General features: G+C 39.5%; 5 protein-coding genes across 5 annotated transcripts; all 5 read left to right on the top strand.

Annotated features, from left to right (window-relative positions):
* The first annotated feature begins 338 nt into the window (after positions 1 to 338).
* On the top strand, positions 339 to 1,307 carry LOC137132840 (olfactory receptor 6N1-like). Its single transcript, XM_067515848.1, has one exon. It carries the CDS (start codon positions 339 to 341, stop codon positions 1,305 to 1,307), a length of 969 nt encoding a protein of 322 aa, XP_067371949.1.
* Positions 1,308 to 3,452: 2,145 nt separating this feature from the next.
* LOC137132839 (olfactory receptor 10J5-like) lies at positions 3,453 to 4,424 on the top strand. Its single transcript, XM_067515847.1, has one exon. It carries the CDS (start codon positions 3,453 to 3,455, stop codon positions 4,422 to 4,424), a length of 972 nt encoding a protein of 323 aa, XP_067371948.1.
* Positions 4,425 to 8,063: 3,639 nt separating this feature from the next.
* LOC137132838 (olfactory receptor 10J5-like) lies at positions 8,064 to 9,002 on the top strand. The gene has a single exon (XM_067515846.1). It carries the CDS (start codon positions 8,064 to 8,066, stop codon positions 9,000 to 9,002), a length of 939 nt encoding a protein of 312 aa, XP_067371947.1.
* A 3,478-nt stretch (positions 9,003 to 12,480) lies between these two features.
* LOC137132837 (olfactory receptor 6K3-like) lies at positions 12,481 to 13,425 on the top strand. The gene has a single exon (XM_067515845.1). It carries the CDS (start codon positions 12,481 to 12,483, stop codon positions 13,423 to 13,425), a length of 945 nt encoding a protein of 314 aa, XP_067371946.1.
* A 5,517-nt stretch (positions 13,426 to 18,942) lies between these two features.
* On the top strand, positions 18,943 to 19,872 carry LOC137132836 (olfactory receptor 51L1-like). Its single transcript, XM_067515844.1, has one exon. The coding sequence runs from the start codon at positions 18,943 to 18,945 to the stop codon at positions 19,870 to 19,872; it is 930 nt and encodes a 309-aa protein (XP_067371945.1).
* The last annotated feature ends 2,432 nt before the right edge of the window (positions 19,873 to 22,304 follow it).

Genomic DNA, 22,304 nt, shown 5'->3' with positions numbered 1-22,304 from the left:
AACAGTGAAAGTTATCAGTTCTCAAAATGAAGCTGGTAGTTCAATCTCATCTTTAAGCATTTATAACCAGACTGGGGATTATTTGCTAATAGAAATGTGAAATTTGTTTGTTGGGCATTTTTTACTTATGAACTTTTTCCATTTGTACAAACGTTAAATCATTGTCAAGGATCTGAACTGTACTGTTATTTGTAGTTTATACACATGCAGGTTTGGGCTGATAAACTTTTTAAGTCGTAATTTATTTATTCTCTACAAGCATTGATTTACTTCTTTGATCCTTTTTTACGTTTTCTCTCCCCATCACTCTTCTTGCAGCTCTGCACATTAGTGCAGACATGAACAACAACAGTGTGACTCCCTCCTACTTTGAGTTCACCTTATTCTCAGACTATGGTTCCCTCAAATATGTCTTCTTCAGTCTGTGTCTGCTGATCTACATGACTATAATCTCTGCTAATGTTGTCATTATTCTGACAGTCTGTCTGGACAAGTCTCTGCATCAGCCCATGTATATTTTCATCTGCTGTCTGTGTTTAAACTCTCTGTACGGCTCAGCCGGCTTCTTCCCCAGGTTCCTGATGGACATACTGTCTGACACTCACTTCATCTCACGTCCGTTCTGCTTCATTCAGGTTTACGTTATTCACACCTATGTTGCACAAGAGTTGACTCTTCTCACTGTCATGGCCTATGACAGGTTTGTTGCTATTTGTCAGCCTTTACACTATCACAGTAAAATGACGTTTAGGAAGGTTTTATATCTGTTGATTTTTTCTGTGTTGTATCCTGTTTGTGCTGTCAGCTACTTTTTTTATCTGGCCATCAATTTACCTTTGTGTGGATATAAACTGCACAGGATGTTTTGCACAAGTTTGCCTATAATTCAGCTCTCCTGTGTGGACACAGCTGTGAGCGAAACAGGTCAGTTTCTTGCTGTAACCTCGATCTTTATCCCCCTGTTCTTTGTCCTGTACACCTACCTGCGTATTCTGCTTGTTTGCAGGAAAAGTTCGTCTGAATTCAGAGGAAAGGCCTTACAAACCTGCCTGCCCCACATAGTGACTTTCGGGAACTTTTGCATCTCCATATTTTGTGAGATTTCACTGAGTCTTTATAGGATGGATGAAGTGAATCCATTTGTCTTTGTTGTTTTATCTCTGGAGTTTCTGATCATTCCTCCCATCAGTAACCCTCTAGTTTATGGCCTGAATCTACCTCAGATCAGAGGAGTGATAGTTAGATATGTGAAGATCTTCCCAAAAACACCGTGCTGCAAAACAAAAGGCCCAGCATGCACAGAATGAAACTGTTTACGCCTTGTTTTTTATCCCTGGATGTCTTTCATTTCATATGCTGAAACATATGAAATACATCTGTACTCCTGATTTGCTGAAACAGTTTACATTTATAATGTATAAAGTATTAATTAATGTATAAGGACATTTTTTTCAAATAGTGCAAACATAAATTATTGTTCAATGAAAACTATCACCATCACATTAAGGATTTATATGCACAAATTGAACAAAAATAAATAAATCCATAGCTCATAAAACAGATCTGCCGTCTGTCTCAGAGTCTGTGAAATTTTATTTCCCCTCTATCTGTGTGTTCAAAATAGCATGACAAAGTGTGTGATGAAAGAAAAAGAGTCTCAGCAATAAGAGACAGATTTACCAGTCATGGGGCAACTGAAGGTAAATGTATCGTTGTGCTATTAGTGACCACCTCCACCTCCCACCCACTCCCTGATCCATATTGGACCAACTTGAAGGACATCCCAAAGCTCTTGCTTATTTGAGAAACAAGGCCTGAGGAGGGGTTTCTTCATCGCCCCTCTCCTCTCATCTTTCTTTGTATCCATCTTTGCATCATTAGTGGGAGGGTTGAAGAAGCAACTGACAATGCAATAAAACTGAAGTCTATTGGGAGTTTCTACATTTTCCCAGAGTCGTAGATTATAGGATTCATCCTCAGGGAACAATAAGCAGGTGTCTAACATTTTTGCTTATCCAACCAACATATTTAAATTTCTGACCTGTTGGTGGTCCAGATGGAAAAACTAGGGGTCACAACAACAAAAGTGGTTTAAGAATCAGTTATCAGGTGCTTAGCTTCACAGCTGTGGAGCACTGACAGCCAAGCCTGTTCACAACTACTTAAGCACCTTGTAATGTGTCTTCATACTGAAAACAATCTGCTTTAAAACAATGCATGGGGATGTATTGTATGTGTTCCTTTTGGCACGAGACTGACATGAAATAACATCCAGAGTGGTACCAAATATTGTCTTAAGACTGTGCTTTGGTTTAAGAGAAGATTTAAAGTACAGTGAATCCAGAAAGTATTCACTTTTTCTATATTTTGTTATGTTACAGCCTTATTTCAGTTTATGTGTCTCAAGTGTGTTCCTCTGCCCCCTACCTGTTCCCCCGTTCCACCTACAGATGTCTATAGACTTTCTCCCCAGTTTTACAACCTGACTGCACATTATAACCAGAATCATATTTTGATATAAGTTGCTTCATATCCTGGTATCTCGATATAGCACCATTTCTTACTTGTCAATATAATTCTTGCTCAACTATCATTATTTTCTCCTTCTATTTGGAACCTTTCTGTAAATGTTCTATCAGGCATGTACCTAAATCTGGTGTCTGGTCCTGTATTTTGTGAACCATCCGCCTCCCAAACCTGCCAACTTAAAAATGGCTTGAAGTAGTTTGTCATGGTGTCACACTGACTACTACCAATATATGTCACCAAGCAGTGAGACGTATCTTCATCGAATTTCACAGAAGGACAGTTTGTAAAATCAGCTGACCTACTGCCGTCCTCTGAATCCTAGTGTGAGATGCTAAAATCAACTTACCCTCCTGCCTAGTAGTCTGTGTATATGTCCGGTCGGGAGGTTGTCTCTTGTGTTGTTATGACCACAAGCAGAGGAAAATAATTTGAAGAAAACATGCAGTGAGTCTGTGAGGGGTTGGACATAACATCATTTGCCTTTGGGTCCAGTCTGTTTGTGGCTAATTTCAGTGTAACAGCAGAACAGGATAAAGTCCAGCAGCTGCCTCAGTTTGGGTCAGACTGATGATGCTACCGGAGATTAACAGTGAAAGTTATCAGTTCTCAAAATGAAGCTGGTAGTTCAATCTCATCTTTAAGCATTTATAACCAGACTGGGTATTATTTGCTAATAGAAATGTGAAATTTGTTTGTTGGGCATTTTTTACTTGTGAACTTTTTCCATTAATACAAACATTAAATCACTGTAAATTATCTGAAATGTACTGTTATTTGTAATTTATATACATGCAGGTTTGGACTGATAAACTTTTTAAGTCGTAATTTATTTATTCTCTACAAGCATTGATTTACTTCTTTGATCCTTTTTTACGTTTTCTCTCCCCATCACTCTTCTTGCAGCTCTGCACATTAGTGCAGACATGAACAACAACAGTGTGACTCCCTCCTACTTTGAGTTCACCTTATTCTCAGACTATGGTTCCCTCAGATCACTTTTCTTCAGTCTGTGTCTGCTGATCTACATGACTATAATCTCTGCTAATGTTGTCATTATTCTGACAGTTTGCCTGGACAAGTCTCTGCATCAGCCCATGTATATTTTCATCTGCTGTCTGTGTTTAAACTCTCTGTACGGCTCAGCCGGCTTCTTCCCCAGGTTCCTGATGGACATACTGTCTGACACTCACTTTATCTCAAGTCCGTTCTGCTTCACTCAGATGTATGTTATCAACACCTATGTAGGACATGACGTGACTCTTCTCACTGTCATGGCCTATGACAGATTAGTTGCTATTTGTCAGCCTTTACACTATCACAGTAAAATGACATTAAGGAAGGTGCTGTATCTCTTGATTTTTGCAGTGTTTTATCCTGTTTGTATTTTTGGTTACTTTTTCTATCTGTCGATCAGTTTGTCTTTGTGTGGAAATAAACTGCACAGGATTTTTTGCACCAACTGGTCTGTGATTGAACTCTCCTGTGTGGAGATAACTGTAAACAGTGTCGCAGGTCAGTTTCTTGCTCTGATTTCGATCTTCACCCCCTTGTTCTTTGTCCTGTACACCTACCTACGTATTCTGCTTGTTTGCAGGAGAAGTTCATCTGAATTCAGAGGAAAGGCCTTACGAACTTGTCTGCCCCACATAGTGACTTTTGTCAACTTTTGCATCTCAGTATTGATTGAGGTTTCACTTAGTCGATATAAGGTTGATGAAGTAAATCCAAATGTGTTTGTTGTTCTATCTCTGGAGTTTCTGATCATTCCTCCCATCAATAACCCTCTAGTTTATGGCCTCAATCTTCCTCAGATCAGAGGAGTGATTTGCAGATGTGTGAATAGTGATAAAAAAATTCCAAAACGACCAGTACATCAACCAAAGAGCAACTACTAAACCCTTGTATCTCAGTTAGTCCGATAATGTGCTCCTTAAATATTCTAACTACAATCTGTACTCTTAACATTGTTTGGCAACATATTCTTTTAAGATATTTGTGGAAAAGTTTATAAAAGTTGTAGGAAACAAAAAAACCCTCGACAACACACGTTTTGATTTTTACATTAGTGTTTTAATATGACTTATTTCTTGATGACTTAGTTCTTGACTTATAGTTGCAGTGTGATGGAAAATCAAGTATTATTAAAAAATGATTAAATGTAATCATTAGCATTTTAAATAGTGATAATAGCAGCTTGTACTCAGTGTACTTTCGAAGAATGTTTAAAGGATTGTATGTTCTTCAAACTTTGTCTCATATATATGTTTTGTCTCGAAGTGTTTGCAGAACTGCTCCAAGGTCAGTTATTGTCTAACAGCAGACCATCCCACACTGACTCTGACCCAGAGTCACTCCATGCTCACAGCTGCTTATCAAAGTGCTGGAAAGGGAAAAGGTTTCCATAAAAGGAGAAAAGGGCTGAGAGCAGTAGCCTGAGGGTGGAGAATGTTCTGCCCGGCAACAGAAGGTTATAAAACTAATGTGTGATGTATGAAGTTTAGAACTGCATAGGATGGAGAATTGAAACTGTCGATGTTAATATAATAATAAAACCCTAAAAGACATCTTGGGTGTTGTAGCTTCTTTACTGATTACACTTGAGGTCTCTAAGACCAGATATTGTCATTTGTGCCATGACATGCAGTCAAATCTTTACATACACTCACATGACTGACACAGCAGAATCTGAATCAGAAGCTGATTTCTCTGAACTGTTCTTTTCTAGGATAAGAATATTGTAGAATAAAAGTTTGAATAAAAGGAAACCCCAGAAATTGCTTGCACATGTTTTCATTTATTTTTGGTTTTCTGAAATCAAAAAAGGTTCAAAGTTATACATGTATCCACTCAGATTATTAATTCAGTGATTCTGAATTAAGTCTTGTCACACCATTTTCCGGCACAGCCAGCATTCTCCAGTTGTTTGGCCATTGTACACTTTGATTTAACCATGTATTCTGCCATTTGAGAGGCAAAGGAGGACAAAGATCAGAAAAAAACACAGACCTTTAAAATTAGAATTACATTTATATTAACATTGAATCATTAGGCTGATACTTTTATCCAAAGCAATTTAGAAGTGAGGTACAAACCAAGCAAAACCTCAAAGTCACCGAGAAAACATTAAAGCACAGTGCTATGAGAAGAAATGAGATGAAAGTACAAGATGGAACAGATGGGAAAAGTATTTTTATTTTTATATTTTTTTGGTAGTTAAAATGCACAGGACATAGTGGAACGGCTCAGTCTTCCACAGAATTCTAAATATTGGGGGTGAGGCTACTTCGTTAGTTCATTCCACCATTGTGGAACCACTAAGCTAAAGAACTTTGCTTGGAATGTTTTGCTGTGTTTGAAGAGCCGACACCATTCATTGGCAGAAAGCAATGGGTGGCAGGGGTTGTAGAGCTGTATGGGGGATTTTAGGTAGGAAGGTGCTGTTGAATCTGTAGAGTCAGAGCTCTGGAAGCCAGTGCAGAGATCTGAACAATGGTGGTTTGTCCTTTCTGATTGATCAAAAATGAGATTGAGTGTTTTTGAATCATCTAGAGCCAGTTGATTGTGCATGCTGGTAGCCCTGTCAGCAGGGCATTGCAGTCACTTAGATGACCAGTGCCTGGACAAGCAGCTTGGTTGAAGTTTCAGAAAGCTAGGGTCTGATCTTTCTAATGTGATCTGATAGAATAAGATTATTCAAACAATTAAAAAAATATTAAATTTAGTATGACAAAAACAAATACAATATAATGAAGTTTCTTCTCTAAATGTATTTTGGCTCAGACTTGGATTACCCATGGGGTAGACAGTTCAGTTTCATAGCTGAAATCTGGTACAAGTTTTTGTTTTGCACAACCCAGTTCATTGCAGTTTCTACCACAGCCAGTAACTACAAATATATGTTGGTTGGGACTGCAGCAGGCTGTGTCAATGAAAACAAGAAAATCTTCTTCCTTGGACTCATCCTCAAAGATTTTCAGCACATGGTTGTGTTCTTGCTATCCACATCCTGCACAGTGGGGTTACATGGTTTGAGGCAGGAAATGTGGACCACAGTCTCCTAAATTAACTTGATAGTTTACTGGGCCAAACTGTTGCACCACCTGGTAAGGAATTTGCCATTTGTGTCCTAATTTTGCAGCAAAAGACTTCCTTGCCTTAGAAGAGGGTGCACTCTGACCAAGACTCTGTCTTATTCTCTAAACAGGTTTCTTCCAGTCTGGTTGTGATATTTTTGTCAAAGTCGTGTAGTGGAGGCTTTCAGACACAAGAGAACATAGAGAAACATAGCATTTGTGAGATCATGGTGTAGGAATTGGTGTCAGGTTGCAGCATCACATGCACATCAGCATGTTATCCATAGCATTAGCTAAAGGTTGAGCTCTGTTGGAGAAACCCCTGTAGACTCCTGGAGTCCTATTCTTCATGTTCATTGTTTAAGAGTTTGGTTAACTCTGTCTGTGAGGTTGGTCTGGGTATAATAGCTGGATGTTAAATTATGTCCCATGTTCCAGGTTTGACACAGTTTTGAAGGACAGGAAAGAAACTATGATTCTCGGTCATTAAGAATGTAGTCTGGGAGAACCCAGCGGGTCAAGATTCCTCTAACCGAAATCGGAGGCTGCGCTGTTGCAAGATGTGGTTGGATTGATAACATCCCCATTTTCCACAATCTTTTGGCACAAGATCTGGCATTCTGGGTCCTCGTGCTGAGCCCTCCACACAGCCTCAATGGAGATTGCTTGATTCCCCGTTGGGGCTAGTTAGAAGAGATTTGGCACAGTCTCATATTTTTCTTTCCTGTAAACTGATTGATAGAGATTTTATAGAGTTTACATATGGAGACCAACAGTGGTCTGATTTCACCCAAAACAATGACAAGTTTGGTTTGGTCACAAATGTCACTTTTTTTCAATTTTTCTTTTTTAATTTGTACATGGTGTCAGAACACACAGATTCTCGTGGTTACAATTCAGCAGCACTTTAATGTGAACAAACTGAGCAATGTGTTTGTGGGTAATGTGCACACATGCAGTATTTTTCCGTCCACCTGGACCTGTGAGCACACGTGACTCAGAGTAACATCAAAACAGGATAAAGGCTCAGCATCTCCGTCAGTGTGTAGCTCAGGGAAGGATGCTGCATGTCTCTGTCAGATTTCATTTCACAGTCTATATGCTGACTTTAGACCATTTTCTGATATTCACTGTTGTTTATTGTTCAACGCTTGTTTGGCTGGTGTTTGTAGTACTTCAAAGTTTTCATAAAACACACAAGTGATATTCTGAAGTTTCTGTATGAATTCATTTGTACCAACATTTGCTTTTGACAGATGTGTGGATTCAGCTTTTCTTGCACTGTTTGTAAGTGATTTCATGTTGATTAGTCATTCTGATATTGAATACTGGAGACATTTGTCAGTGGACATAGGAAATGAATGTTGACTATCATCATTTATATGTATATTATATTTATCTTGTTTTGACTCATCTCCCATCTCTCCATCATTTTCACTCCAGCTGTGCTGTTGTACAGACATGAACAACAAGAGTGTGACTCCCTCCTACTTTGAGTTCACCTTATTCTCAGACTATGGTTCCCTCAGATCACTTTTCTTCAGTCTGTGTCTGCTGATCTACATGACTATTATCTCTGCTAATGTTGTCATTATTCTGACAGTCTGTCTGGACAAGTCTCTGCATCAGCCCATGTATATTTTCATCTGCTGTCTGTGTTTAAACTCTCTGTACGGCTCAGCCGGCTTCTTCCCCAGGTTCCTGATGGACATACTGTCTGACACTCACTTCATCTCACGTCCGTTCTGCTTCACTCAGATGTATGTTATCAACACATACAAAGCTCATGAGGTGAATATTCTCACTGTCATGGCCTATGACAGGTTTGTTGCTATTTGTCAGCCTTTACACTATCACAGTAAAATGACGTTAAATGTGGTAATATATCTCTTAGTTTTTGTGTTGCTGTATCCTGTGTGTATTTTTGGTTACATTTTCTATATGTCGACCCATTTGCCTTTGTGTGGATATAAACTGCACAGGATTTTTTGCACCAACTGGTCCATAGTTCAGCTTTCCTGTTTGGACACAACTATGATCAGCATTTTGGGTCAGTTTCTTGCTGTGGCATCGATCTTTGTCCCCCTGTCCTTTGTCCTGTACACCTACCTACGTATTCTGCTTGTTTGCAGGAGAAGTTCCTCTGAATTCAGAGGAAAGGCCTTACAGACCTGTCTGCCCCACATAGTGACTTTTGTCAACTTTTGCATCTCCGTTTTGATTGAGGTTTCACTCAGTCAATATAAAACTGATGAAGTAAATACAATTGTCATTTTTATTTTATCTCTGGAATGTTTGATCATTCCTCCCATTAATAATCCTTTAGTTTATGGCCTGAATCTGCCTCAGATCAGAAGAGTGATTTCTGGGTTTATACACAAAAGTCTTTGTCCTACCTAATTCAAAATGTACAACAAGCACAAGGAGAAGCTCTTAAAATGTTATTTGATATATACATCAAATAAAATACATCAAATTGTGTGCTTCTGGAATAATTCAGTCCTATTTGTTGTTAGATATTTAGTTTGTCCTCATTTGTTAAAAAAAAACAGAAAAGTTGGTCTAGTCTAAAAATCTCTGTGCTCATATTAATGGTCCATAGTTTTTGTATGTTTGCACTTTTCAGCTCTTCACATTAATATTTATTATATATTATTAATATGTATTGAATTGTTTTTTAATTAAAGTTGTCACAAAGCTCTTTTATCTGTGTGTTGTCATGTCATTCTGTTGGTAAGAACACTTTAAACAGAAGCTGGGAGCATCAGAAACCGCTCACAAAATCATTCACTACAGCCAGCATCAGGAGTTTAGCCTACAAAGAATTAATATAGATACTGACGCTTGCACAGGTCTTTGAAGACTTTTGAAGCTTTTAGTTGGGCAAGGGCAGGAATTATATCCAGCTTTAAAATGTATTGCGTCAGGGAGCCATTTCTGTAGAGCAACAACTCCTGATGTCAGAAAGAAAATTTGAAATTTGATTAAAGGATTTTGGAGTTAGTAGTGTTAAATAATAGAACTTTGTCAATAATGGTAGCACAGATATTATGTTTAGCATCATTCTTTTTATGGCAAACTCAAAATGATAAATTGCAGCAAAACTATGCTATTACTTTTGCATTTTAAGATTAATCTGTCTTAGATAAGAAAAGAGATATTAACATATGCAAACATTCAAAAAGCCCAATATGCGTAGACGGCAACTAACAAAGCCCTCTCTCTCTGTTAAAATACAGAATATCCTTGTATATGGGGGACATTTTCCATCCCTACACTGACTGGAAACCAGTCAGAAGCCTGTTACACTGCTGTATTGATTCACCAGGTGGAGCAGTGATTAGTGCTGGGACACTGCACAGTGTGTGAGATCTGAACTTTCTCTCAAATAAAAACCCTCATTGTACTGTAGCTCTTTGTTTTTCTGTCAGTGATCTGCTTTGTGAACATTTCACACTACATGAATCCAGGTTCAGGTCTGTGTGTCTGTTTGAACGCAGGCTACACACAAGCAGAGCAGAGGTGGAGGTGTGTTTTTGTTTCTTTGTGCTTTAGAATATAATAACAGTGAAACCATCAGAGAAAAATGTTCATTTCTCAGACTTAATGCTTTGTCTCATTACCACCACTGCCTCTCTTCATTCAGTCCTTACCTCTCTCGACCCCCCTCTCTTTCTTTGTCTCACTCAGTGACTTAGGCATGTGGGGCAAGTGATTGGTCCCAGTTTCTGTCTAATCATTTTACATTGTCCAGTACCATAACAGTATCAATGTTCATACAACTGTGACTGTGAGTGAGACAAATGCAGCTGTGCAGTGGCATCTTTATTAAGCAGTACATCATCAGACTAAACAATCGCGCAGACAGAAGCAGTGGGATGAAGCCACACGCACTACTGTTTTTATTACCTCTGATGAACCCTATGAGGGTCTAGAGGTTAATGTGAAGCAGCTGTCCTAGGAACTCGCTGTTTCAGACCTACCTGGGTTTCTCTCTTAATATAATCCATTCCATCGTTGGAAGCATGGCACTTAACAAAATGACAACTCTGGACAATTTCCTGACCTGATTCTTCGCTCATTGCCCAGAGGTTATACTTGTAAAAGATGCTTTAGTGGCTTCAGTGGCTTAGCTGAAGCCCACATGGTTGAGGCCCAGCAGTATCAGAAGGCATGATATAAAAAATTCACTTGTTTCTGCCCGCAAGTGACATTCAAGTTTAATGATGTTACCACTGGCTGTAACACGCCAGCTCTTTGTTGACCTTAAATGACAACAGTCAACACTGATTTCCCTTGACAACAACATATCATTCTATAAGCTTAAACACATGGTTATTACTGTGACTATCAAAGGTCCATTAATCTGGTGAGGTAGATATTGTGACCAAAGCCATCGTCTGTCCTAATAATAGATGGTGTAACCCTGGGCATGCTACTATCAAGGAGAGATCTGCAATGAGAACATTGAACAGTTAGTAAACAGTTTACTGTATTACTTATCGTGGGAGTTCTTTTTGGATCATTGGAGGTTGTCTCCAGCTACAGGTACCTGGGAGAGCAGCTGATGACAAGCTGGAGTAGTTCAGCCACTTGGAGGCAGTGTACAGGAAGGGTCAAAGCAGTCTGTACTTTCTGAGAAGGTGAAAACCATTAATAATTTGCAGACCTATGCTGTGCACCTTTTATCAGAGTGTGGTGGCCAGTGTGCTGTTTGGGAGAGGGGCCTCACTGGTGGTCAGAAGCAGATTGAACAAACTGACAAAGAGAGCGAGCTCCACCATTGAGGCTGAGTTCTACTTCACCTCAGCAGGTTGCTGAGGTGAAGATGCTTACTAAACTGAACTGTATTCTGAGTAGTGGGTCTCACCCACTGCATCACCTGGAGTTGTCTGGAGCAATTTCCCCCATAGACTTATACCTACACACTGCAGGACTGAACGCAACACTAAGCTCTTTCTGCCAGCAGCAATCAGACTTTTTAATGCACATTGATCATTTGCACAAATTTATTGTTGTATTATTAGTATTCTAATTTTAAGATTTTTATTTAAAGTCATCATGTCCATAGTTGTGGTTCTGTGGGGCATAAATTAACGACCTACAGTATGTTGTCACACTGTAGATTAGAAGTGTCAGACTGTTGTAAACTGATAGAGATTTTATAGAGTTTACATATGGAGACCAACAGTGGTCTGATTTCACCCAAAACAATGACAAGTTTGGTTTGTTCACAAATGTCACTTTTTTTCAATTTTTCTTTTTTAATTTGTACATGGTGTCAGAACACACAGATTCTCGTGGTTACAATTCAGCAGCACTTTAATGTGAACAAACTGAGCAATGTGTTTGTGGGTAATGTGCACACATGCAGTATTTTTCCGTCCACCTGGACCTGTGAGCACACGTGACTCAGAGTAACATCAAAAAAGGATAAAGGCTCAGCATCTCCGTCAGTGTGTAGCTCAGGGAAGGATGCTACATGTCTCTGTCAGATTTCATTTCACAGTCTATACGCTGACTTTAGACCATTTTCTGATATTCACTGTTGTTTATTGTTCAACGCTTGTTTGGCTGGTGTTTGTAGTACTTCAAAGTTTTCATAAAACACACAAGTGATATTCTGAAGTTTCTGTATGAATTCTTTTGTACCAACATTTGCTGTTGACAGATGTGTGAATTCAGCTTTTCTTGCACTGTTTGTAAGTGATTTCATGTTGATTAGTCATTCTGATATTGAATACTGGAGACGTTTGTCAGTGGACATGTAGGAGATGAATGTTGACTATCATCATTTATATGTATATTATATTTATCTTGTTTTGACTCATCTCCCATCTCTCCATCATTTTCACTCCAGCTGTGCTGTTTTACAGACATGAACAACAACAGTGTGACTCCCTCCCACTTTGAGTTCACCTTATTCTCAGACTATGGTTCCCTCAGATCACTTTTCTTCAGTCTGTGTCTGCTGATCTACATGACTATAATCTCTGCTAATGTTGTCATTATTCTGACAGTCTGCCTGGACAAGTCTCTGCATCAGCCCATGTATATTTTCATCTGCTGTCTGTCTTTAAACTCTCTGTACGGCTCAGCCGGCTTCTTCCCGAGGTTCCTGATGGACATACTGTCTGACACTCACTTCATCTCACATCCGTTCTGCTTCACTCAGATGTATGTTATTCACACTTACAAAGCTCATGAGGTGAATATTCTCACTGTCATGGCCTATGACAGATTAGTTGCTATTTGTCAGCCTTTACACTATCACAGTAAAATGACATTTAGAACTGTTTTATTTCTCTTGATTTTATCTGTGTTGTATCCTGTTTGTATTTTCAGCTACTTCCTTTATCAGTCCAGCACTTTGCTTTTGTGTGGATATAAATTGCACAGGCTTTTTTGCACCAGCTGGTCTGTGATTCAGCTCTCCTGTGTGAACACAGCTGTGATCAATGTAGCAGGGCAGTTTCTTGCTGTGATATCAACCTTTATCCCCCTGTCCTTTGTCCTGTACACCTACCTGCGTATTCTGATCGTGTGCAGGAGAAGTTCGTCTGAATTCAGACAAAAGGCATTACAAACCTGTCTGCCCCACATAGTGACTTTTGTAAATTTTTGCATCTCAGTTTTGATTGAGGTTTCACTCAGTCAATATAAGACAGATGAAGTAAATACAGTTGTCATTGTTGTTTTATCCCTGGAGTTTCTGATCATTCCTCCCATCAGCAACCCTGTAGTTTATGGCCTGAAACTGCCTCAGGTCAGAGGAGTGATTTCTGGGTTTCTAAGGACACACACAATACTTTGTCCCACATAATTCAAAGACCCAACAACCACAAGATAAGTTGATGTATACACTAAATTATGTGCTTTTGGAATATTTAACTCCTATTTGTAAATATGTTGTTTGTTCTCATTTGTTAAAAAAGAGAAATGTTGATCGAGTCTAAAAATCCCTCTGCACATCATAAATATTATATGGTTCAATTTGTATAGTTCAGCTTTTCACACTAAAATGAATATTATTGACGTGTTTTAACTTGTACTTTATTTATAATATGTCACAAAGCTGGATCTTCATTGTATATGATCATGTCATGCTATGACTAAGAACACATTTCTCAATCAATCTGCGGTGTAGAGTAGACGAGTAGAGCATGAACTAGCACAGATTCCTCAGTCCAGTTCATTCAGTGAAGATGCAACGTTTACCAGGCATGATGTAGGAGAGCTGAAGGCTGTAGGTTAGTTGAGCTCAGATGTAAGTTTTGTTCATAAGTTCATATTTACAGACTATATATATATAAACTCACAGTTATCCTTGCATTGCTTTAAATAAGTAGGCTGTACTTACTGTGTAACTGACTGGTTTTGTTTGTGCTTACACAGATAAAAATGGAAAAAAATTTCTACTAATAAAGTTGTGGGCTCAAAATGTTCATTGATCATAGCCACTTTTTCATCCAACATTTTGTCTTTTGGTTTTTTGGTCTTTACTAAATTTCTCAAATTCATATGTGGCTGCAACCAAACTTTAACGAATAAACTCAAGACTATAAAGATGTATAGAGAGAACCCAACAATTCCCCCTTGAACAAGCACTAGGCAACAGTGGACAAGGAAAAACTCCCTTTAATGGAAGAAACCTCCAGCAGAACCAGGGCGGGTGGCCATCTGCCTTGACCAGCTCGGGTGAGTGGAAAGTGAAGAGAAAAAAGAAAAGAGCAAAAAAACATCGGGCAGGTTGGTTGGAACAGTAGCTGCACACTGGAAGACACACAGCTTCAAAGACGGTGACACCTGCAGAAAGGGACAGAGAGAGGGGGACAGAGAAAGACAAAGACAACTACGGGAGAGAACACACAGAGTTAATGACATACAGTGGTGACAATTGCGGGGTGAGAGGAGAGGAGATATGGTCAAGAGAAGGGAAAGAGCTCAGTGCATTGGGGGGTGGGTCCCCCAGCAGTCTAAGCCTACGGCAGCATAACTATAACTAACTATATGCTTTATTAAAGAGGAAGGTTTTAAGCCTAGACTTAAAAGTAGAGAGGGTGTCTGCTTCCCGAATCTGAATTGGGAGCTGGTTCCACAGGAGAGGACCTTGATAGCTAAAGGACGAAGTGGTCTACTGGGATGATATGGTGCTATGAGGTCTTCTATATATGATGGAGCCTGAACATTCAGAAATTTATATGTAAGAAGCGGGATTTTAAATTCTATTCTAGATTTAATGGGAAGCCAATGGAGAGAAGCTAGTGAAGGTGAAATATCATCTCTCTTGCTAGTTCCAGTCAGCACTCTTGCTGCAGCATTTTGGATTAATTGCAGGCTCTTTAGGGAGTTACTGGGGCATCCTGAAAGTAGGGAATTACAGTAGTCCAACCTAGAGGTAACAAATGCATGGACCAGTTTTTCGGCATCACTTTGAGACAGGATGCTCCTAATTTTGGCAATGTTCCGTAGGTGGAAGAAGGCTGTTCTAGAGATTTGTTTTATATGTGAGTTAAAGGACAGATCCTGATCAAAAATAACTCCAAGGTTCCTTGCAGTAGTACTGGAGGCCTAGACTTATGCCATCTAGTGTAACAATATGGTTGGACATCATATCTCTGAGATTTTTGGGCCCAAATAATATGACTTCAGTTTTGCCTTAGTTTAGAAGTAAAAAATTGTGGGACATCCAGGCCTTTATGTCTTGTAGGCTTGAAGTTTGATTAACTGATTTTTTTCATCTGGTTCCATAGATAAATATAGCTGGGTATCATCAGCATAACAGTGGAAATTTGTGTTTTCTAATAATGTTGCCTAAAGGAGACATGTCTAAAGTAAAAAGTATTGGTCCTAACACAGAGCATTGTGGAACTCGTGTGGATGGAGGATTCATCATTGACATGAACAAATTGAAATATTGAATATGTTTGAATAGAATAGTACCAACTCCTTGTATCTTTCGTTCCTAATTATCATTATTGCTAGTTCTGTTGCATATTCATTACCGTCCCAGGTGTCATTTCTTACTATAATGTGCCACGATGTGTCAACCTGATCAATGCACACGTGCAACTTATAACTCCAGAACAGCACCTAATTGACAGTTATCCAACAGCACAACCAAACATATGTAGGCTGACAGTTTTCCTGTAAAAAAAGCCTGATTATCTCTTGTATTACTATGGCTATGAGCACAGAAAAAAATACAATAAAAAACATGCTGTGAGTCAATTTCCCTTGAGACCCAGTCTGTTCGTAGCTCCTGTAAGTGTAATAGCAGAAATGTTTAAAAGTCGAGCATGTGCCTCTGCTGAGGATACACTCAAAGTTCATTTAGTGCTTAGTGACTGATAACAGTTCTGTTGCTGGTAGCTGAGTGTGAGCTCTGAGCATTTAAAAGCATCAGTGACGATGTTATCACATCTTTTAAACTTCAGGACAGGTTTGTTGCTATTTGTCAGCCTTTACACTATCACAGTAAAATTACATGTAAGATGGTTTTATATCTTTTAAGTCTTGCTGTGTTGTACCCTAAATGCATGTTAGGCAACTTTTTCTTTCAGGCCATAAGTTTGCCTTTGTGTGGAACTAAGTTGCGACATATTTTTTGCACCAACTGGTCTGTATTTCGGCTTTCCTGTGTAGACAGAGCTTTAAACAGCACAGCAGGTCAGTTTCTTGCTGTGACAACAATCTTATTCCCCTTGTTCTTTGTTGCTATTTGTCGGCCTTTACACTATCACAGTAAAAATACATTTAGAACTGTTTTATTTCTCTTGATTTTATCTGTGTTGTATCCTGTTTGTATTTTTGGCTACTACCTTTATCAGTCCAGCACTTTGCTTTTGTGTGGATATAAATTGCACAGGCTTTTTTGCACCAGCTGGTCTGTGATTCAGCTCTCCATTGTGAACACAGCTGTGATCAATGTAGCAGGTCAGTGTCTTGCTGTGATATCAATCTTCATCACCCTGTCCTTTGTCCTGTACACCTACCTGCGTATTCTGCTTGTTTGTAGAAGACGTTCGTGTGAATTCAGAGGAAAAGCCTTACAAGCCTGCCTGCCCCACATAGTGACTTTTGGGAACTTTTGCATCTCAATATTCTGTGAAGTTTCACTGAGTCTTTATAAGATTGATGAAGTGAATCCCTTTGTCATTGCTGTTTTCTCTCTAGAGTTTCTGTTCATTCCTCCCATCAGTAACCCTCTAGTTTATGGCCTGAATCTGCCTCAGATCAGAGGAGTGATTGTTACATCTGTGAAGATTCAGTAATTCCTGGTGTAAAACAACAGACCTGGCATCTAAATCCAGGCGGATTATATTAGGAGAAAGTGTGGCCAGATTTGTCAGGAATGCCACAAAGTCATTTAAAAACTCCTTGTTAGGTTTTGGAGGTCGATAAACTGTAGCATGATCGTGGGAATAGGTCCAAATAGCTGTGTTGCCATTGATCAAATGAGTGTGAGGCAGGAATGGCCACTGGTAGGACTCACCATTTCTGTCAATATAACATCGCAAGACCTCCTCCTCTGCCAGAGTCATGTGGTTGACAATTGTAAACAAACCCGGGGGAGTGGAACACCCTTTAATGAAATAAAGTAATTTGGCTGTTGCCAACTTACGGTCAACGTTGAGATCCTGAATGAGATGCCCCTTGTTTGCAAGCAAGCGGATGTTCAACAGACCGAAGTGGATGCTGGTGTCAGTATGGTTGAGAATGGGAATGATGGACCTAACTGCACACTAGCACACTGTAGTCACACACCCGGCCGGTGTTTCTATGAGAACGCCAAGATGTGAACCAAATGGACTTTATAGTTGTTGAGGTGTACAGGTGGAAAGTCAGACGAGACCCTATACAGATATATCTCAGTAGGACAGTGATGTCAGGTGGGAGGTGTAGCATAGGCAGGGAGGGCTCTGGAAAGTGGAAATGAGCTCAGCAGCTGAGTACCTGATGACCCCACCCATAGGTTGATGGAGAGTTGCAACTATAGACCAGAAGAGCCGGTAGGTCTTACTAGAAAACATGATTAAGAGTTTCAGGCTGCAAACAACAAACATTCAATTTCTGGTGAGCAGCGTCAGTGTTCACTCACTGAATCAACAGATTGGTGATCCGATCTTTCTGTATGGAGGAAACTGCCATGTTTGACTTACTGTATGTTGACCTCATCAGTTGATCACAGTTGCTGTGGTGTTTAACAGCTTGTTTGTCTCAATAATGATCATAGTAGCGATTGTTATAGAGCTGCATTCACATTCTCTAGTAGACTTTCAAAAGGCACTTCACTTATTTTTGGTAACTGCCCCAAAGGTTCCAGGTTGCTTGTATAGTACCATTTTATAAGTTCCCTATGCTCAGCTCTTGTGTTCCAGTAGCCCACTTCACTTCAGGTTTCCCTTGTTCCCCAAAATCTGATGCAAAGCTTTTTGACCCGGTTGACATCCAAGCAGGTGTGACTTTGTTTCCAACTATCAGTAACAACAAGGTAGGCAGGTACTATTAAGGGCCTTGCCTAAGGGCCCAGACCGGATATTGACCAGGCCCTGAACAGGAATCGATCCTGCAGTAATTGATGATGTCCTTACCAGGAATTGATAATCAATATTATTGATGAATAAAATAGATTTTTTTAATTTTCAGCGTAGAGGCCTATGTTCCCAACATAAGTAGTATATTTCTATTTGGCATCCGCTCTCTCTGTTGTTGAAGATGCCATTTTTCAAGAATTATTGTAACATTTTTATCCTCAGACGAAGCTCTAACACACCTAAGCTAGTGGTCACTATCTACCTTTTTTTTAGCTCGAGCCTCCTCTGAATCAACCAGTTCTTAGTCTGTGTCGTTCCACGGTGCCTAAAAAAGCCTTCTGGGAGCAGCTTGGGACTTCCCTGGTTAGCCTGTAATCTTTTGGAACTGCCTCTTCTTTGTCTTGAAATCTTTTGTTTTTGGAGGACAAGAAAATACATAAAAGAAAACATGAAGCAAGTGCTTGAGCGGCTGGATATAAGACCATGTCCCTTTGGGTCCAGTCTATTTGTAGCTGCTCTCAGAGTAACAACAGATCAGGCTAATAGGCAAGAGCATAAGGCAGCTGCCTCCGTTTGGGGCCAAACAGTCAGTAGCAGTAACAACAGATGTGTAAGTGCTTGGAGTTAAACTGTTGACTAGATTACATTTCTGTACTCAGTCATTGTTTAAAGTAGTGATAATTTGCTATGAAAAAAATTGAGATTAGTTGTTTTTCTTGTATATACTGTTCAGGTAAATACTGATAAATGTAATTCATTCAACATTATCATATTTCATCTTTCAGCTTTGCTGTTGTACAGACATGAGGAGCAACAACAGTCTGAATCCTTCCTACTTCAGTTTTGCATTATTCTCAGACTATGGTTCCCTCAAATATGTCTTCTTCAGTCTGTGTCTGCTGATCTACATGACTATAATCTCTGCTAATGTTGTCATTATTCTGACAGTCTGCCTGGACAAGTCTCTGCATCAGCCCATGTATATTTTCATCTGCTGTCTGTGTTTAAACTCTCTGTACGGCTCAGCCGGCTTCTTCCCCAGGTTCCTGATGGACTTACTGTCTGACACTCACTTCATCTCACGTCCGTTCTGCTTTGTTCAGATGTATATTGTTCACACGTATGCAGGAAATGAGTTGACTCTTCTCACTGTTATGGCCTATGACAGATTAATTGCTATTTGTCAGCCTTTACACTATTACAGTAAAATGACATTAAGGTTGGTGATGCAGCTTTTGATATTTGCTGTTTTGTATCCAATTTGTTTTTTAGGCTACTTTTTCTATTTGTCCACCACTTTAACTTTTTGTGGAAATAAATTACAAAGGATATTTTGCACCAACTGGTCAGTAGTTCAGCTCTCCTGTGAGGACACAACTGTGAACAACATAACAGGTCAGTTTGTTGCTCTGGCATCGATCTTTGCCCCCCTGTTCTTTGTCCTGTACACCTACCTGCAGATTGTAATTATTTGCAGGAAGAGTTCCTCTGAATTCAGAGGAAAGGCGTTACAGACCTGCCTGCCCCATGTACTGACTATTGTGAATTTTTGCATCTCTGTTATTTGCGAGTTGTCACTGAGTCGATATAATGCTGATGAAGTAAATCCATTAATTATTGCTCTTTTATCTCTAGAGTTTCTCATCATTCCTCCCATCAGTAACCCTCTAGTTTATGGCCTGAGTCTGCCTCAGATCAGAGGTGTGATTTTTAAATTTGTAAAGATTCAGTGACTATTTCCTGCTGCAAAACAAAATGATCAATAAGCACAGATAAAATAAGCTTTTTATCTCTGTTAATCACATATTGTGCTTCCCAAATATATTTGCTCTTTATGTTTATTTATTAAGATTTGAAAAAATTCAAAACAAATTTTTGTGCATGATTGAATGAAATCCCAGCTCATAAAATCCCACAGTCCACCTGAAATGTTAACTCTTCTGCTGCTTCTTTGGCTGATTGAAGAAGACAGTATTATTCGGTCTTTATGTATTCTGTAAAATACTATTTTCATGTTCTAGTGTTAAAATGGCACTTTTCTTCTGGCCATATGTACTTTTTCAGAAACAGTTTATGATTTTAAAAAAGACCCTCAGCAGTAGAAGGCAGATGCACCTGTTAAGGAGTAAAGGGTTAAAAATGTCTGTGCCTGGAGTATCCACCCCACCCCCCCCACCACAAGACATGTATGATACTACCTCTTTGTGATATTGCCCCCACCATATATGTTGTACCAAAGCTAAACCATAAAAAGACCACCTGGGAGTTTCAGTGTTCTCCTCATTCATTCACGTATTGAGGACAGGATGCAGTCTATGGAGTGGGGAGATGCCAATGCAGTTTGGTTTATATTTTGACTACTTTACAAACTTTGTCAGTTTTGTATTTTTTATTTTTATCATGTTATTATTTCCAGCCCATTTCATGGTTTTTTTAGTTTTGTCTCTGCAGCAGCAAACTCTATATATGAAAGGAATTGATACATTCAGGGCTTGATGTTGTTTTTGCTCACCAGCCACTGTGTTTAGTGCTTTTTCAAAGTTACTAGCCACTCAGCAATTTCACCGGCTATAGTTTTGAGATCATTTAAAATTGCTTGTCTCAACCGCAAAACAGCCCCCTTTTCTTTTCACTGCCACATATTATGCAATGAAGCATTAAAGTTTTTACCAACTCACTCGGAGCTGTTTTCTAATAAAACACAGATGACCTACACTTTGTCGTATCCCTAAATGCTCTTCACCTGCAGCCTTTGACAGAAGCAGACACTATGTAGCGTTTCTTTAGTGTAAACCCTACATACAGAGGGAAATGATCCAGTTACATTAAGAAGAGAGTAAATGTCCGGTCCGACTACCATCCTGACTTTGCAGTACAGAGAAATGCTCAATCTGCTGTTTGATCTACACATTTTCACACAGCATTCTGAAGGTCAGCAAAAGCTCTGAAACTCATGTCCATATAGCATATCATAAGACATAATTATAGTTACAGGACCATCTCCAAGTTCTGTTCCACTTTTTGTGTGCCATCCATAGACACCTCCACCATGTTCTCCAAAGGGAGGTGTAGTTTACAGTGTTGCATTTCATTAGTGACTAGCAAGAAAGTGCAAGGCAATAAGCTTCACAATGGACCAATGAACCCTCTTTGCAGGTTGTGCTAATGGGAGTTGTAGTATCAACTTGCAATAATTTCAGATGACTTTTTGGGAAACTACAAATCAAAGCAGATATAAAATTCAACCCGCCAAAGTAGATGGTGGGAGTGGCTGTATTACTTGCCACTGCTGAAATCCACTGTTATTTGGTGGACTGGGGAGTGTTAATGTCAAGCCCTGATTACATTGCAATTTTATTGTAAGACTACGCTGAAATATCTCTTTAATGCTAACGCTGTCATGTTTGTGTTTCGTTTCATCTGATGTCTTGTGTCTTTCTGCTCATAGGCTTTAGTTTCTCCCTCATCTCATTCTGTCCTCCAAGCTTAGAAACCTCTACTGGTTCCTTTCTCTTACCCTCCTATACGACCCATCTAGCCATTTGTTAAAATAGTGGTGCCATGTAGGGAGGCAGTTGTCTGATGAAATTGCACCCTAAGCAACAAATCTGAGGATACAGTCACTTACAATGGCACCAAAATAGTGTCATTTCACAATAATGTTTGCCCCAGACACTAGAAATTAAACTGTGCAGACACAGCAGTTTTGTTAGGTGTAGGCACAAAAACATCAGCCCATACTGCTGCTCCATCCTCCAGAGGGGCTTTGTCTCCTTTGCCAGCATCTTGTCTTTTCTCCTGAGGGATTCAACTTTCAGCAATAATCTAGAACTCCACCTTCATGGTGGTTTCACCTTCAACGCTAGCCTACAATCCCGCCATCCACCTAAGGTAGCTCAGTCCCCAATTGTCCAGTACATGCACTCTGAACAAAACTAGTCCAGATATATCAAAGTCAGAGATGGTTGACTAATAGTCACTGCAAGTGAACGTGCCTAAATGCACTGTGCACATCAGCTTCAACAAAGCAGCTGGTCTAGACAGAATGACCAGATTGTCCATTTTCCCCTCTTGGGTCCAAGCAAAACCGACCAATAGATTATGTCCAAAAGCCTACAGCTTTCAAATGTATCTGGGTGTAATAGTGCTGTAATTATTTTGGACA

This window comes from Channa argus, chromosome 9 (genome assembly GCF_033026475.1).
Source record: "Channa argus isolate prfri chromosome 9, Channa argus male v1.0, whole genome shotgun sequence".
NCBI lineage: Eukaryota > Metazoa > Chordata > Actinopteri > Anabantiformes > Channidae > Channa > Channa argus.
Note: the sequence above shows the minus strand (reverse complement) of the source record. Positions and strands in the feature narration are given on the sequence as shown.

What these genes read in the sequence shown, in the direction of transcription:
- LOC137132840 (XM_067515848.1), top strand. Translation starts at nt 339, where the DNA reads ATGAACAACAACAGTGTGACTCCCTCCTACTTTGAGTTCACCTTATTC.
- LOC137132839 (XM_067515847.1), top strand. Translation starts at nt 3,453, where the DNA reads ATGAACAACAACAGTGTGACTCCCTCCTACTTTGAGTTCACCTTATTC.
- LOC137132838 (XM_067515846.1), top strand. Translation starts at nt 8,064, where the DNA reads ATGAACAACAAGAGTGTGACTCCCTCCTACTTTGAGTTCACCTTATTC.
- LOC137132837 (XM_067515845.1), top strand. Translation starts at nt 12,481, where the DNA reads ATGAACAACAACAGTGTGACTCCCTCCCACTTTGAGTTCACCTTATTC.
- LOC137132836 (XM_067515844.1), top strand. Translation starts at nt 18,943, where the DNA reads ATGAGGAGCAACAACAGTCTGAATCCTTCCTACTTCAGTTTTGCATTA.